Source organism: Spermophilus citellus, assembly GCF_964194105.1.
Source record: "Spermophilus citellus genome assembly, chromosome: 17".
NCBI classification, from domain to species: Eukaryota; Metazoa; Chordata; class Mammalia; order Rodentia; family Sciuridae; genus Spermophilus; species Spermophilus citellus.
The window spans coordinates 1,827,816-1,845,775 of NC_138199.1; the positions used below are offsets into that span (position 1 = coordinate 1,827,816).

The 17,960-nt window shown below is 49.3% G+C and overlaps 1 protein-coding gene across 13 annotated transcripts in view; it reads left to right on the forward strand.

Annotated features, from left to right (window-relative positions):
• Nucleotides 1–275: 275 nt before the first annotated feature.
• Nucleotides 276–17,960, forward strand: part of MPRIP (myosin phosphatase Rho interacting protein) — a 139,601-nt gene continuing 121,916 nt past the window's right edge. For 10 of the 13 annotated variants that reach the window (XM_081270807.1, XM_081270809.1, XM_081270808.1 and 7 more), the window contains exon 1: nucleotides 276–836. In XM_081270807.1, the coding sequence (XP_081126933.1) occupies nucleotides 714–836 (123 nt within the window). In that variant the 5' untranslated portion in view covers nucleotides 276–713. The remainder of the gene's footprint in view (nucleotides 837–17,960) is intronic. The other 3 variants (XM_081270799.1, XM_081270800.1, XM_081270801.1) reach the window with 3 other exon arrangements.

The following is a 17,960-nucleotide window of genomic DNA, read 5'->3' on the forward strand; positions in this document are numbered from 1 at the left end:
TCCCCACCCCGCCTCTGCAGCTGTCAGGCCCGCTGGCCTCGGCGCCAGTCCACCAAACCTGAACGTCCCAGGCCGGCGCCCCCACCTTCCTCCTCGGCTGCACAAGTTACCTTGCGCTCGGGCGCTCTGGGCCCTGCCCCCCGACTGCTATTGGCCCAGGGGTTTCTTTGTTAGCGGGAGCGCACGGCCGCTATTGGCTAGCGGGGTTGCCGATCACTTCGGTGCGGGCCCCGCCCCGCGCGCCCGGCGCCCGCCCGCGCCGCCCGTCCGCCCGCCCGCCCGCCCGCCCCGCCCGGAGTGCGCGAGGCGCTCCGCTCCCGTTTGCAGCGGCCGCGGGCGCCCAAAGCAGCGGCAGCGGGGGTGACCAGCGGGGGCCGGTGGTGACCGGCGCCTGAGAGGCGGCCGCGGCGGCGGGAGGCAGAGGCCGGGGGCTGCGTCCATGGGCCCGAGGCGGCCGGGCGGCGGCAGTGCGGGCGGGCGCGGGGCGGCGCGCGCTCTGTGAGGCCCGGCGGCGGCGGCGGCGGCGGCGCGGCAGCCTCGGCGTGCGGCGAGCCGGGCCGCGGGAGAGGCAGGGCCGGGCCTGCGGCGGGGGCCGGCCGGGGATGCGGCGGCGGCTGCGCTGAGCCCCGACCCGCCGGGAGCGCGCGGGCCGGGCCTGCGGTGCCGCCGCCGCCGCCGCCGCCGCCGCCGCTGCCGCTGCCGCTGCGACGACCATGTCGGCGGCCAAGGAGAATCCGTGCAGGAAATTCCAGGCCAACATCTTCAACAAGAGCAAGTGTCAGAATTGCTTCAAGCCCCGAGAGTCGCATCTGCTCAACGACGAAGACCTGACGCAGGTGAGCGGCGCGGGGGGGTGGGGGGCGGGCGACCCTGGGGTCCTGGACCCCGGAGACCCGCGTCGCGCGCCCCTGAGGCGGGCCAGGGCCGGGGCGCCTGTGAAGGCCGTGGGGGAAAATAAAAATGGAGCAGAAAAAAAAAGAAAAATGTGTGCGTGAGTGCTGGGGGCTGGGGCTGCGGCTGGGGGGTGGGAGGAGGACGGATAGAGTCAGGACAAAGGGAAAATCCTCAAGTATGCCGAAAAATAACATCCTTTCCCGTTCCCACAACCCTGCCGTGTGATTCATGCTTTTTTTTTGGGTGACTCAAAAATGCCTGTTTTCTCCTCCTAGGAACAAAGCGCCTTGGGAATTGCTTGATGTTTGGCAGGGACCCCCCAACCCCCAACCCCTTTTCCACCCTGCACCCACAGACTCTTGTATTGGGAACTCAAGACTGTCCAGGGATTGGCTTGTCTGGGTGGACCCTGCCTGCATGGCCTTCTGCCTTGTGGGACCCATCCTAACCTAAGTCCTTGTCACCCTCAGGGACAGAAGAGAGGTGGAGGGTCTCCAACTCTGGGGAGGAGGCTCTTGCTTTTGAACTTCCATTGAAAGGGCATTTTGTTGTTGTTGTTGTTGTTGAAGGGAGAGCAAGGGCCTGCTCTCCCTGCCCCCCCCCCCCAATAGCCTTTCCAGTTCTTGGTCAAGGACTGGGAATGAGAAGACCTAGGGGTTCCAGCTAAGATGTGGTTCACTCCTCCAGGCTTATCTGTCAGTTGAAGGCTTTAGTAGCTCCCAAACTTGCTTCAGAGTCAAGACACCAAAAACACAGCGTTGGTTTAGGGACTGCAGTCCCTTGGGAACCCTTGGGAACCCCGGCACCGGTGGATTTCAGGCCTTGTTTGCCCCTCCTTGGTTTGGATCTGTGCACCCTTGCTCACCCTCTCACCCCCAGTCTCCATCCTCTTCAGAGCTTTCTCTCAACTCCCTGAATGAGGCCAGGGGAGCTCCCTTCACATTCCAGTCCGGTGTGACCTAGTTGTGGCCACTCCTTTTGCAAAAGAACCCCCTTTGACAGAAAACATGGCTTTGAAGTGCTCTGGCCTGTTTTTGATGCCACTTAAGTGCAAGCATGGTTTGACTTGTTTACAGGGCAGACCTCCCGGAGCAGGGTGGTAGGGGCAGGGGTTATGGCCCTGGATGCGGTGGCTTTCTCTGAGGTCAGGTTTCCACCAGCCAAAAGGCCAAGAAGCTTTACCCAAACTCAGGGCCTTAGCGGCAGGTCATCCTGGGAAGTGCAGTGCTCCAAAGGTGTTCTGGAGGGTAGGGGGGTGGCCTTTTAAGAGAGGAAAAACTTGATTTCCTCTTTTCATCCTGATGCTTTTTTTTTTCTTTCTGGGAAGCAGTTCCTATGGTGAAGAGGAGTGGGGAGACTTTGTTTCCAGTCTTGGCTGTCACTCTCAGTGGTGTGACCTTGAACAAGTTCTTTTAGCTCTGTATTATTTTAATTTCCTTATCTGTAAGTTGGTCAGTGGCTTACTTCCCTCATGGAACTGTTGTGAAAAGCAAGGAATGATATTTAATTCAACTTTTTTCCCCTCTAACAATTTAACAAACAAACAAAAAACTGGTCATAGAAGAGCCAACTTTAAGAAGTTTTGGGCTGTTTTGAGAGAGGCTTGAAAGTTGCCTGGTTATTCTAAGCACCTGCCCGAATTGATAAATTAGGTGTTTATACCATAGGTGGCTGTTTTTTTTTTTTTTTTTTTTTTTTTTTTGATTCTTAAGCTTGGATACACTAGAGTGGAATTTGCATGCTTGAGTAGAAGTTGTTAAATTTTTTTTTTTAAAAATCTGTTGATTATTAATTGGATTCAAGGGTAGAGGAAATTTGAAGTACTGTACTCTTTCAGTGTATTCAAAGTTGAATTGTGGATTTTGAAACAGGCCTGAGACCTCCAGGGCACAACTGGAATGATAGTTCCTGAAATAATGAGTGGGGTTATTTGTGCTGGGAGAGATTAGCCCAGCCTTCTACCTCCTGGGATCTTTCAGGAAGAACTGCTCTTGAAAAGAGAGGAGGGAAACTCGGGGCTGTTGCCAACAGCTTCACTGCTGCTCTGTGCATCCGGCCCTCCCCCAGCCTCTTGCTCTCTCTCATCCTTAAGGCTCCATTAGAAAACCTTAGCCAGTCAGTTCCCATTGGTCTCTCCCAAGCCCCTGCTTCCTTTTGCCCCTCCCTGCCCCGGGCTTATTTTAGACAGTCCAAGCTGGAAGATACATCAGCAACCACGGAGGCCACCCCCTCTTTAATAGGCCTGGACACTGAGCCCAGGGAGGAGGGACGGCTTTTGCTCTTGGGATGTCATCTTCCCATGGCAGACATTCCTCAGAACATCCTGATTTGAGCTGTATTTCCTCAGCTGTGGGTTTTGTTTGTTGGTTAGTTGGTTTTCCCCTAGAGAGGTACAAGAGCTCTTCCAGGGCCTGTATTCTGGCATCACACCTGGAAGGGACCTGGAGATCAGCTAATCTTACCACTTTCTCTTGCCGGTGAGAAGACTGAAACCTGGAGAAGAGAAACAACTTGCCTAGTGTAGGGAGAGAGCCAGGATCCTTAAGTCGTCGTTCTTTGTCCCACCGCTGTTCAGGGTCTACAGTGGCCATCCCATGAGCACATCCTGAGGGCACTAATGTCAAGGATGATTATGTTACAGAAGGTGCCTTGCCAGTGTAGATTTGGGACAGAGGAGTTCCTTGCCTTCTTCTCATCACTGGAATTCAGAGTGGTCTGGGTTAGGTACTCAGCCACAGTTAGTTGTTATTTGTCATCCTGTCCTGCAGTCCCCCTGCCCTCCTGTGCATTTCTCTGTGTACATATGAACACAGATATGCTTTTAAACCTGAATTGTGTTCATGTATTTCCAATTTCTTTTCCTGTTTAGGAATATCTCAGAGCTCTTTTCATGGTGTTACATATAAATATATCAATATTGTTTTGCCTGTTAGACCATTAAGGATGTGCTGTGATTTAACCCATTCCCTGATTGATGGACATCAAGGTTACTGATGAGTTTTGCTGTTATAATAGTGAATGTTTCAGCATACAGTGTTATAAATGTTTTTGGGCATGTGTGCGTGCGTGCGCAAATGCAAGTATTTCTCTGGGGGCAGATGCCTAAAAATAGAACGGCTGGGTTGACATCTAGTGTGTTAAATTTTTTTTTTTTTATTTTTTTACAGATACCACCAAATTGCTTTCCAAAAAAGGCTATGTCATAACATTTCCAGGGTTGGATATTATCAAATGATTTAATTCCTTAATAATTTCCCAAATTACGTGAGGTTAAGTCTCCTTATAATATTTGAGTGTTTTTGTTTCTCTTGTGGATTACTTGCTTGTTTGTCCATTTTTTCATTGATTTCGTTTTCCTCCTGTCCCCCATTGATTTGTGTATGCTTTAGGTCACTGGGGTCTGTGGATTTTTTTTTGTAAAAGGCCAGATACTAATATATTTTAACCTTTATGATCTCTGTGGCAACTTTGTGGTCATGGTACAAAATGAGCTGTAGACAATATATAAACTAATGTGTATGACTATGTTTCAATAAAACTTTATTTACAAAAAAAAAAAAAAACAGGCAGCTGGCAGGATTATGCCTGTGAGCCATGGTTGCCCACCCTCCTCTAGATAGAAATTTGTTGTTATATATGGCAAATATTTTTTCCGAGTGTCATTTGTCTCTTTATACATGGTTGTTTTTCTTATGAAACTGGGAATGTAGCTCAGTGATAAGGGTATGTGCTTGGGCATGTGCAAGGCCTTGGGTTCAGTCCTCAGCTTCAAAGTATAAAGTAAGATACAATGAACACAGTTAAATCTCTGTTATACTTTATAGCTTGCAGTTTTAATCTCATGTAGGAAGGCCTTCTTGCCAAGGTTTATTAAATAGTCACTAATATTTTCTTAGTTATTTTATAGTTATTTTTACACTTTTAAAATTTGTCAGATTTAGTCTTCAGGAAAGTCACTGTGGCTAGAGGCAGAAGTAGTGGAGCTCTGAAAGTAGTCCAGGCGGATTGCTATATATTCTCCAGACCATTGCTGGGAGGTGGTGACCTTGGGGATAAGGTCTTGATTCTCCAGACCAGTGATGGGAAAGGGTGACGTTGGGGATAAGGTGTTGTGGTGGAGTACAGGTGGGATTAAGGAAAGGGGTATGCAGAAACGCCTTCAACACAATATTGAGGATAACAGATTCAGAGTGGATGTGGGGGATGGGGGAAGGGCCTCAACTACTGTGGTATATTTGACCTTGTGGTAGTGAATGCCTATTATAGTACTTAGTGGAGTGACCCACTCAAAAAGTAGGAGATGATGGTTAGGGCTTTGGTGAGGGTGGGGGATAGGGTTGGCTATGTGAAGGTGGTTGCTGAAGTCCTAGGAGTGAGTGTGACCACTGGGGGGGGGGCAAGCTATGGGAATCCCCATGCGATGGGCCCACAGAAGAGAGGGAGGGCAGGGTAAGCTGGGAGGTGGATCAGAGATTGTTGGTGGTTAGTGGCAGAAGCAGGTTTGGAGTACAGAGTCCTCAGCCTCCAGCCTGGGTGTGGATCTTCTGGGTCCACAGTGGGTATGGGCCTGATGGGGCGTCTCATTCTCTTACTGTGGGAGGAGCCGTTGCATTTGGATTGCATTCCTGACCCATGCCTTTCCTTGTTTCATCATGGGGCGTGGCTGGATCTTTTCCTTCTTGAGGCCTCAGTTTCCCCATCTGGTAATGAAAGTGGGCTTGATCTTTCCCACGACTCTCAGTCTTCCTGGTTTGATACTGCCATGGCTGCCGGGATCCTTGACATAGATGGGTGGGCTAGGACCAAGTCTCAGTGGGGCATTTCTTCAGGGGTACCTTTACTCCTGTGATATTCTTAGAAGTTCCAGGGCACAGAACTTTTTTTATCTGACCTGGCATTTATTTCAATATATCATGCCCACACTTTCTAGAAGAAGTATAATTTATGGGTGGGTTGGCGCATTGTTTGGCAGGGATATGTCAAAATCTCAGACACACAAAATCCCAGGCACACAAAATCCCATTACAAATGGCCAACAAGCACATGAGAAGATGCTCACTGTCATCAAGAAAGTGCAAATCAAGACCACAATGAGATACCATTAAGATAGCTAGAATTCTAAAAACAGAATTTACCAAGTGTTGGTGATCATGGGAAGAAATTGGAACCCTTGTGAATTGCTGGTAGGAGTAAGATGGTGCAGCCGTTGTTTTGCTGCTCCTCAAGAAGTGAAACGGAATCATCATGAAGCTAGCAGTTCCACTCTGAGATACATGCTCAGAAGAATTAAAACCATGTATGTTCATATCAATACTTACATAGGAATGTTTCTGAGAGCACTGTTCAAAGTAGCCAAAAGGTGGCAACAATCTAAATGTCCATCAACAAATGGATGAGTGGGCAATTTGAGTATTTGTATAATGAAATGTCACTTGTTCTAAAAAGTCACAAAGTGCTAAGACATGCCACCACACGGATGAACCTAGAGAACATGATGCCAAGTAAAAGGACCACACATAAAAGGGCATATAGTGTATGATTCCGTTTAAATGAAATGTCCAGAATAGGTAAGTCCATAGAAACTGAAAGCAGATTAGTGGTTGCCAGAGGCTGAGGGAAGGGCCGCGAGGAGTGACTGCTAATGGGATTGGGGTTCTGTTTTGAGGGTGATGAAATGATTTGGAACTAGATGGAAGCACTGGTTGCACAACATTATGAAATATACTAAATGCCACTGAAAAGTTCATTTAAAATTGTTGATTTTATGTTCTGTGAATTTTATTTCAATTAAAAAAAAATGTGCAAGAATCACTCCACACCCACTACCGCTCCCCCAGTCTGTCCTCTGTTCCTTGTTTTACCTGAAGAGAATATCTGATTGTTTCTGGAATCTAGACTAGGGATTAGAATTTTTTCCTTAAAGGGCCAGGTAGTAAATACTTAAGGTTTTGCAGGCTAGCAGGCAAAGTTGAGGCATTTATGTAGGTACTTACACAACCATTTAAAAATATAAAAGCTATTCTTGGTTTTGAGCCTTAAAAAGCAGATGGCAGGCTAGATTTGGCATATGTGTGTAGCTTGCCAACCCCTAGCTTACACCAGTCCTGTCCAATAGAACTAAAGTGGAAGTCACAAATATAATTTAAAACTTTCTAGTTGCCTTGTTAAAAAATAAAAAGAAACAGGTGAAATAGATTTTTAGTTATATTTTATTTGACCTCGTATATCCAAAATAGTGTCATTTCAACACATAAAAAAGCTGTGTTTTGCCTTAGGGCACAGTTCAGGTGAGACCAGCCACCTTCCCAGTTGCCAGCAGCCATATGTGGCCTAGGCCTGCAGTCCTGACCCATTGCTGGGAAGGCTGTGCCAGACGCTCCTTCCTTTCTCCAGCTTCCTCTGTGGTGGTGTCCTGCAGATGGCCTAGGGTTGGAGGGTTACTGAGGTGCTGGTTCTCTTGGACCTGTCACTTCCGTTTGTTACCTGTCCCCATTTTGCCAACTTTTGAGTTTTTTTCCCTGTGAATATGGAATCTTCTTTGGTGACTCCTTTTGATGTGTTTGGAAATTCTCTTTGGGCTATGAGCCCTACCCCTGTTGAGGACCATGGTTTGAGGGCAAAACAGGAGCTTTCTAACCAGAAACCAGCAGGACTGTCCCCAGGACCACCCTGTGGGGGTGAGTTTGGGGGACAGGCTGCTAGTGTAGTAGTCTTCTATGGCTCCCTCTCAAACCCTGCATTCCTGGCCATGTGACTGCTGTCTTCCATGGCTCTTAGCTCTTCTGTGTCCCTCCAGTGTTTGATGGTTGCCTCCTAGTGTTACTAGCCTTTTACTTGACCTTTTCCTCATTTTCCTTGACTCACAGTAGACGGCAGTCCCAAGACCTGGATTCTCAGAGTACAGTGCAGGGTGACCCAGGAACGTGACTTAGGTGCCCACTTTCTGATCATAGGCAGAACATGGTGTGCCCACGGAACCCTGGAGTTCCTGAGCATCTCTGCTCTTGGCAATTTATACTGAGAGTGTGCTAGTATCTTCTGTGGGGAGGAGCCTTAGTTTGGGCCATCTTGTGACTCTTAGGACCTTCAACCTGTGTAGCTGAAATCAAAAAGTTTGATCTCAGTGTTTGTCTTTGAACTGTTCCCCAGTCTGCCATTTAGTCTTGAAGAGGGAGAGAGCCCTGCAGCCAGGCAGAGGGGAGCACATCCTGCTGCCCGTACCCCTTGCTCTGTGCCGGTGGAGCAGGGCCAGGTGCTGGAGCATTGATGCTAACTTGGAAGCTTTCGACCTAAGAAAACAGACCTTTCTTTTATCCTGGGAAACTTGTTCTCCAGGCTCTCCTTTCCCCTCTGAATGACACAGTTGGACCAGTTCAATGGCTTTCATTAACTTTGGAGCCTTTTACTGGTTCAGAAATCCTATGTATCTCACCGGAAAAGCAACAGGACTCTGGGTGATGGGTGAAGCCTGGAACTCTGCCTCGCCCCAGGGCACTTGGGTTGTGTGTATGTGTGTGTGTTGGGGGGGCTGTCAGTGGGGCATGTTTGAAAACTCTGCCCCAGGTTTTGTGCTTGTTCCAGTTTCAGCAGTTTCCGCAGCTGCCTTGGGATGGAGCTACCACTGTTTTTCTCCACCACTCCCATAGTATAATCCCTTTCTTTGGGGGTGAGGGAGCCTGGTGGGTTGATTTGCTGGCATTTTGTCTCTGGAGACTGGAACTGGAATCTTCCAAACCATTCATTGGTTTTCTCAGTCAAGGTCATCCTAGTTCACATGAAACCACAGCCTGGTGTTTTTTTTGTTTTGTTTTGTTTTGTTTTTAGCTGAAGTATTATTTTTTTATACCTTTATTTTATTTATTTTTAGGTGGTGCTGAGGATCGAACCCAGGGCCTCACAGGTGCTGGGCCGGCACTCTAACGCTGAGCCACAACCCCAGCCCCTGTAGCCTGGTTTTTGCCTGGAACCTGTAACCCTTCCAGCTCCTTCCTCTCCTGGGGCTCAGCTTGGGGGTTGCATGTTGCAGTGGACAGTGACCTTCTCTGATGTCAGGGCTGTTGCAATGGCAGTCTGCACAGGAATGGGCCTGTGGTATCCCTCTGAGCTTCCACATACTGAATCAAATGTTGGATCCCATGATCTCACACAGGCCTTAGGAGCCAACAGGGCTGGTGACAGCATGGTCCCTGGCAGAGAAGGGGTCACTGAATTTTGGAGAGTTTGTGTGACCCACTCAGAATCACCAAAGCTGCTCCATAATGGGGCTGTGATACAGAGCTTGCTTCCACAAGTCTCTTAGACCAGTCTTCACAACATATCTGAGCTTGCTTCCCTGCCATTGGGAGGGCCACTTTGACTTACAGACTTAGTACTGTTTTTGTGTGGCTGGGGCAGGTTGGTAGTAGAGCTGGTGTATTACGGAATAAATCGCAGCTGTTAGTTCCTAGCCCTGGGAGAAAGGGTCTGCTGTGTCCCCACCCATTCCCTCCATTAAGCAAGTGAGGGATTGTCTCTACTTAGCAGAGGGAGCAGCTGAGACTGGAGAGGTTCAGTGACCTGTCTAGGTCATAGGAAGGCCAACACGGGTTTTTCCAAAGTCCTGTTTGGCCTCTGTGTACCTGATAAGGCTAACCTTTGCTATCAGGAACAGGGCCTGGCCCTAACTTGGATTCCTGAGTTCTGGGGTGTGGGTCTGTGTGGGGTTGGTACAGGGCTGTGCACAGTTTATTACTCAGGCCTCACCTCTTCTCAGCCAAAGAGAGTCCCATGTCCCCCAGACAGGCTGTTGGCCTGTGGCAGTGACCACACCTTTGGTGTAGCCCTGAACAGGAAGCACTATTTTTTTTCCCTGAGAGAGGAATTCAGAATCCGGAAATAGCCACAGCCTCGATCTCCCACAAATCCTGAAACACGTTTTTTTGGGGGGTTACTGAGGTTTGTACTCGGGGGTACTCAACCACTGAGCCACATTCCCAAATCTGTCTTGGATTATATTTAGAGACAGGGACTTACTGAGTTGTTTAGCCCTTCATTTTTGCTGAGGCTGGCTTTGAACTCGTGATCCTCTTGCCTCAGCCTCCTAAACCACTGGGATTACAGGTGTGCGCCACCATGCCTGGCCTGAAGCACAGGTTAACAGACCTAGGAGGCTCTGGTGCACTTTCCACATGCAGTTTCTCACCTCTTTCTGGTCCTGCCCATAGCTGAAGTGGGAGCAGCTGAGCCAGAGAAAGGGACCTCATCTTCAGGGATCCTTGGCCCACACCCAGAGTCTCATTGTCAGTACTGGGTGAGCCGCTAGAGGTGCGGCTGCTTCAGAGCCCCATAGGGTCTAGGTGCGTGCATGGCTTATGCTTGGGATGTGCTCTGACCTACAACTCTGATAGCCCTACATTTCTTTCAGTGTGCCAGGTAAGAGAAGTGAAGTAGTGGGGAGCAGGGGCTTCCAACTCACTGCTGGGTCACGTCCAGCATTTTCCACGCTGATTGAACATTAGATAACCAGTGCCCTCATCTGAGAACCAGGAGTCATGATAACACCCCTCTTTGGATGCCAGTGAGGATTATGGAGGATGTGGGCAAGATTCTTGTGAACTTTAGGATGCATAGGAAGAGCTGAGTTCCTAAATACTAGGTCATAGAGTGGGTGCCCAGTAAATGGGGTACATTTTGTAAGCACTGACCATACAGCAAGATCCTCTCTGGGAATATGGGCCCTGCCCTTGGGTCACACTCAGTGTGTTGGTCTAACATTTGCTCTTGAAAGTCCACTCTGGCTAGGTCCTGGGCCAGCTGGGGCACATGCCATGCAGGGAGTGGCAGGTGTCCCTAGAGCTAAACAGAGGGACTTTGGGGGATCTTGAGTTCCCAACTGAAGCTACAATTGAGAAAATGGGCCCAGTTAGAGGACCTGCTACCATGATTTTGTGGCAGGGTTGGCTCTCAAACCTCTATTTCTGTCTACCCCCAGCCCACCAAACATAAGCCCCAAAGCCCAGCCGTCTCTGACCTATCTTCCCATAGCCTTTACCAATCACTGTTCTTGGAGGGAATGGAGCCTCTGCCAAGGAAACTTAAAGACAGTCCAAACAAGTAGAAGCCTCCCTTTTATAGAGCCTGGGAAGGTTTTCTCACAGACAGATAGATGTCACCTGGGCAGACAGAGCCTACTGCTTCCCAGCTGCACATCTGCCTTCCTGCCTGGAAGCCCGTGAGGACTTGGACTTCCTGGAGGGCTTGGCCGGCTCCCGTGGCCCTGCAGCCTCCTGTGGTGGAGGTTTTCCTGGACTGAACTCTAGGAGCTGTTGGCATGTTCTGGGATTATTTATTGTACTGGTGGTGTTACTCATAGCTAACAGAAATCACTCTGTGCCAGTTCACTGTTAACTCATTTACCTTCACAGCAGCCTGGTAGGTAGAGAGATAAGCAGACTGGGTGGGGAGAGGCAGTACACTTCAGTGGGAGAGCTGGGTGAGGCCTCTTTACTCTGTCCCACAGACTGAGAGGGCTCCGTAGGCCTTCTGGCCTAGTCTGACCTGCTGGGAGGGGTGGGGCTGCAGGCTGTGATTTGGACTGTCCTTGTTTAGACTTCCTGTCTCTCTTTCCTTCCTCATCCCACTCTCCTGCCCTACCTGTTTCTTAGTGGGAAGGGCAGCTTTTTGTGGAACAGGGCATGACTCTTCCCTGCAAAGCTGTTGCCCCATGAGTTTGTCCCCACGCATTCTCCAGCATTCCTCCTTTTGCCACGAATGGCGTCATGTTCCAAAAATCCCGCGGTCATGGGCGTGCTGTCAAGACCAAACAGGGAAGAGGCTTTTTAAAATGTCCCCCTGCCCCCCACTCCAGCTGCTGGAGTCCAGGGAGGAGCCCAGGCAGGGGTAGGGCTTGCAAGGCCTTGTGTGGGCAGAGGCGTGGAGGAGAGGATGAGCACGGCCAGCAGCCTCCAGCCTGCCCTCTGGGTACTCAGGGTGCTGAGGACTGCTGCGGGTTTTATTCTTGTTTGTGTTCTTTGGGGTGAAATTCATATGACATAAAATTAGCCATTTTAAAGTGTACAATTTGGTTGCATTTTAGTACATTTGCAGTGTTGTGAAACAGCCCCCCCACTCTAGCTGAAAACATTTTCTGTGCCCCAGAAGGACACTCATGATCACGAAGTCATTCCCTTCTCCTTCTCCTCAGGCCTCAGCTGCTATGACTCTGTTTTCTATCTCTGGATTTACCTATTCTGGAAATTTCCTTAAAATGGAATCATACAATGTGTGACCTTTGGTCTGGCTTCTTATACTCAACATGTTTTGGGGGTTCATTCTCCTAGTGGTACAGGTCAGAATTTTATGGCTGAATATTTTCCGTTGTGTGGATGTACCACATTTTGTTTATCATTTCTCAGTTGTTGGATATCTGGGTTGTTACTACCTTTTGGCAGATGGGAAGAAGCTGCTGTGTGCATTCATGTACAGGTGTTGTTTTTTTTTTTTTTTTTCCTTTGGTGCTAGGGATCAAACCCAGGGACTTATGGGTGCAAGATAAGCACTGTACCAACTGAGCTGCATCCCCAGCCCTCATGTACAGGTTTTTGTTTGTACATCTCTCAGCTGTTTTGGGTAGAGACCTGATCTTTTCCTAATGGTAGAGACTGGTCTGCAGCATTTCTGCCATTGAGCTTTGGTTGAATCAGCACAGCAGTTGGCCTGCAGCCCTTTGAGTGGGAGGATGGAGCTGGTGGTGGACCCTGCAGGAAGCTGTATAAAGCCCGATGCTCCTCACTTGGTGCATCTGGGATGGGAAACTGGGTCTGAGGGCACCCCTTTGGTTGTAAGCACTGGTATAGCTCGAAGATGCTGGTGCAGGAGGCTGTGTTGTGTGAAGGGTTGGCTCAACCACGTGGAGGTCTCTTCTTTCTTTTTGACTAGCCTGAAAACCCACTGAGCTGCAGAGATAAGTTGAGCCTTAAGAATTGTTGGGAGAAGGGCTGAAGGGGGTAGGCCTTAAAGGCAGGATAACTTAGGGAGATTTGGGTCCACTTCAGTGCAAGGGGCCCGAGAGTTGCTGGTGAGGGGCCCACAGAAGATCCTGGGGTTGGCTGGAGGGAGAGACCTTCAGTGTCCTGTTGGTTTTGGTGTGAACCACTTTTCTGACTTTCTTTGACAGCAGCACACCTCATCTCTTGAAACAAAGCATGAAACTCTCATGTATGACATATGGAAGCTTTGGTGTTGAAGACCGGGAGGAGGAATGACTCCGCCTGAGGCACCCCATCCTTGTCTCCCACCCCACAGCCTGCAGTGGCCCCTGAAGCATAGTCTCGGGGGGGGGGGGGGCTTCACAATCTCATAACCATTGATTGACTTCAGTGCCTTCAATAATAGTTTTAGTAGAATGAAATATGTACATAAAAAAAGGTAGATAGCATGTGTACCATCAGAGCATCCTTTGATGGTGTCTGGGATGCCATCTTTTCCCTCAGAGGTCCCCCTGAACTGTTACTGGAGGTGGCAGGTGAGGCTCAGGCCAGTGAGCCCCACATTATCCTTCTAGTGACAGTTGAGCAGTTCCAGGGAAGTGGGACAGGTACACGTTCCACAGGGTCCCCTGCATTTCTGTCTTGTAACCCTCCCATGGGACAGTGATCTCTGTGGCACAGTTGAGGTGCTTTGAACATGCAGTGTGTCAGTCCCCTGTAGGAGGTGGGACCCAGGGGGTGCTCCCTGACTGTGGGAGCAGGTTCTGCCTCCATTGGGCCTTCTCCCCGAGGCAGAGGCAGAAGCAGAGGCTGAGGCTGGCATCCTGGGGAGGAAGGTGGTTCTGTCTGCCTGTTGTGTGGGAGCCTGTTTGATTTCCACTTCGACTGTAGGTAACACAGCTACTGGAAGCAAGTCTGGGTTAAGATGTCGCCTTTTAAGGCAGTGCTGTCATGTGGAAAGGACTTTGAGTAGAAACCAGGAGGTGGTCATAAAAGCAAGTTTGTGTTTGGGCTGGCAGGAACCAGACAAGCGCAGTCAGAGAGGCAACTCTGGGTAACTAGCGGGTGGGTGATTGGGTAGGTCAGTGCTTCTCAGACTTTGGCTTCTGGACCCCTTTACACTCTTGATTATTGAGGCCATCAAAGTTGATGTGAATATGTTTTGTTTATGTGAATATGTCTCTTGGCACTTACTATATTAGAAATTAAAATGGAGACATTTTAAGATAACCTATGGCTCATTTAAAAATAACAAATCTGTTTACATGTTTATATAAGTAACGTGATTTTCTGAAAAATAACTTTTCTAAACTAAAAGCAGTCGGCTGAGAAGAGTCACATTATTCTACCTTTTTGGAAATTGCTTTCGCATCCATCTGATGAAAGGCAGCTGGATTCTCCTACCCTCTGCAGTCATCCTTTTGCAGTATCAGGTTGTGTGGTTTTGGGGCAGGCTCTGCTGTATGCTCGTGAACCAATAAGAGTGAAAAAGGCAGTGGTGCCTTAGCATTTTCATAAAAATAGTTTTGGCTCACGAATCCCCAAAAGGACATCAGAGACTCCTACACTTTGAGAACTGCTGGTCTGGCTCAGGCTGGACTGTATTCCTGAAGACCCCACACACCTGGCACACAGCCTCGCCCCTGCCAGCATGGATCTGATGAGGGTGCAGTGTGAATCGAGACCTGATTGAGGCATCAGGCCAGTGGGCATAGGGCTGGCAGAGGGGTGCAGGATACGGAGCACAGTGACTGTGGATGGGTGTCTCTTCTGGTGGCTGGCATGCTCTGGACTGGCCCATTCTTTCTTCCTGCCTTTAGGGGCTCCTGGGGAATTAGTGAAGTGCAGGTGAGGTACTGGCTCTCAGGAAGGGCTGAAGACAGAAGTCGCAGAAGTTCATGTGTCATATGACTCCACTTACATGCACTGTCCAGAATAGGCAAATCTGTAGAGAGAGCAGGACCGGAGTGGGAGAGATGGCAGGTTTAGGAAGTGATTACTAAAAAGCACATATTTCCTTTTTGTGGTGATAGAAATACTTCTAAAATTGCCTGTGGTGATGCTTGCACTATAAACTGTTAAATTGCAGATGGGTGAATTGTATGTGAAATGTATTTCCAAAAAAGTTATATATAAAAATACCCCAAGTAGTTACCACCCCATTTTTGGTTTGGGCTCATATTTATGTTTTGCCAAATCATCATAGGAGGACCCTAGTTTAGGGACAACCAGATCTATGATTTTTCAACTTTACATTCTTTGTAGGTGTTGGTGGTATGTTCAGCATTCCGTTTTTCACATTCAGTGCAGTATTCATTACATTCATGAGCTATTCAGTGCTTTATGATAAAGTAGCCTGTGATTTTGCCCAAATCTGTGGGCTAATGAAAGTGTTCTGAGCATGTTTACGGCAGACGAGGCCTAGCCCTGGTGTTTGGTGGGTCAGGTGTATTCAGTGAATTTTCAGCTTAGGGTATTTTCAGTTTATGATGGATTTATCAGGGTGTCACTTCATCATAAGTTCAGGAACATCTATATTTGACATGCCTTTATTTCGTGTCCTCCTGTCATTTTCTGTTTGACATTTGCAACTAATATATAGCTAAAGCTACTGATCCTATTTCCGTCACTTCGGGTTCCCAGGAATGTGGTGTATGGTCATGATGTTGGTCTGTCCCCCCATATGTGAGTTCATGTGACACACACACACACACACACACACACACACAGATTGAGTTCAGCTGTGTTGAGTGGTCAGCGTGGAGAAAACTCTGTGCTGAGCTGTAGTCATTGTCTTACTGACTGGCTAGGTAGGTGTCTTTACCTCCACTCTTGCTGCTCCTGACCTGGTGGAAGGGTTGGGGCTCTGTGGTAGCTCTGGGGGAGTGAGCCTCTTGGGATGTTCCCTTTCTTCCTCCACCCCCACCCCAGTGTTGCCTGAAGGAGTGAGCCCATCACCCTCTGCATACTGGCGTGGCTCCTTGTCGGTTTTCTGCAGGCTCATGTCCCTTAGCTTCATTTCTGAGGTGGTCCTTTGCTCACTCCCACAGAAGTCTCCTAAATGCCCCCTTTGCTTCTGGTGCCCAGTTCATGTCCCTGTACTCTACCTTATGCCTTTGTTTTGGCTCAGTGGCCTTAAGATCTTTGTATCTAGGAGCTTTGTCTTGGACTCCAGTGGCACATGTTGGCAAACTGTATTTTGGGGAGGTGAGCAACCTGCGTGCAGCCTGCAGGGACAGGGATGGGAACAGCCACTCTCCTGAGTTCTGGCACCAGAGATCCTAGGCCCTTTTCGTTCCCTGGAGCATCCCAGTTTGTGTGGTGTGTGACCTCAGTATGCTGTATATGAAGCTCTGAGGTAGACAGCTCATTGGTCTAATTCTCTCTGGAGCAGGGTGCAGGTGGTAGCAGGCGCTTAGGCTTCATGTCTTCATATAGATGGGGAAAGTTCCTTCCAAAGAAGAGCTCATGTTTCCTGTCAGCTTCCTGGACTACCAGGCTTGCTGGGTGGAGGCTGCCACCTTGGGAGGAGGTCTGGTTGGCTCATCCACAGGGCTGACTGCAGGGTTCCTTCTGTGTACTCTCCCTGGTGATGCACTTTGGGCCCATGAAAGCCCTGAACCCTGGCCTAAAGCTCCAGGGTTTGACCCCAGTTGCAAGGGAAGACCTATGCTGGTCAGGACAAGACCCCCTCCCCCGACCCCACGCCCAAGGATGTCTCACTTGGGTACAGGTCCCTGCAGGTACCAGTCTTTATCTTCCAGCCTTCACCTTGGGAGAGGCATGCAGAGGTCAGAGGTAGTCTGGTGGGTGAGGGACAGGCTGTGGTGCCCGGTGGCCTCTGTTCCCATTCTGCTTCTGCCACTTCTAGCTCTGTAGCCTTTGACAGGCCTCGTATTTCCCTTTTGTCCTTGATTTCCTTGGATGATGAGTGGAGGCAGTGATGGTACATACCTCATAGATTTATTATGAAGATTAAAAATACATGAATATAAAGTGGCTGGTACAGTGGCAGGACAACAGGGGGTAAGGAAGGAGGAGCAGCCCAGAGGCGACCAAGGAAGGAAACCACGGGCCTTTTAGCAGTGTCCCCCCTGTCCACTGAAGTGGAGGTGTGTCCTGCCTGCTGGTGTGCAGTGGTCTTTCTCACTTGGAAGTCAGGGCTTCCTCCTGGTCACAGGCCCAGTGTTCTGACGACGTTGAACCACTTGTAGAGACTGAAGTATGCTTCTGAACATCTCCACAGTGGCCCATCCTTCCCTACTGCCTTCATAGGCAGTTTGTAGGTTCTGGAAACTTGTGCTGGCAGGAGCTGATGGTGCTGTTTGGGTCCAGAATTACATGGCTATGAAGCCACACGGCATATTCTTTGGGGCTTAAGACCTTGTGAATGATGCTCAGATAGAAGTTCCAGTACATGGGTTGGTCCATGTAGCATTATGGGAACAAGCCTGTGGTCTCTCAAGGGGTCTGCAGTACTGGCCAGTGCTGGCCTGGCAGATTAGTGCTACAGGAGAAGCCCCTCTGGGCACTGTCTCTGAGTGTATGCTCACCCCACTGAGAGAGGCATTTGGGCCTACAGCTTTGCCGAGAATCATCCTTCCATGGGTTCATGAGTTTAGAGCCATCTGGTCCTCCCATTGTCCATCTGGGTGGCCACAGGACATAGTGAGGCCTTGGCAGGGTAGGACCTGAGCCCAGACCTTGCGGTTGCTCACATCTCTCATTGTCTTACTGACTTACATCTAAATGTCTTAGGAAGACAGGTGACCTTGAAATCCCCATGATTTACGAGCTGGCCAGACGGTTGCCACCCAGGCATCATTTCTCTTTTTGGAATTGAAGTGTAGAAAATATTAAACAGCTTGTTAGCTACTACAAGTATGGCAGTGTCCTCATAGAAACTTTTTCGGGGGGCGGGGAGGAGACAAAGAACTAAACTCAAGACCACGGAAGATATGTCAGCTGTAGTTCACAGATCCCCTACTTGCTCATCCATCTTTTGGTGACTATCTACCCCACCCTGCCCTAACTCTGAGCATTTTTTTGCCCCTGTTCTCTCAGAACTGAGATATTGGCCCCATCTGTATGGGGTAGGCT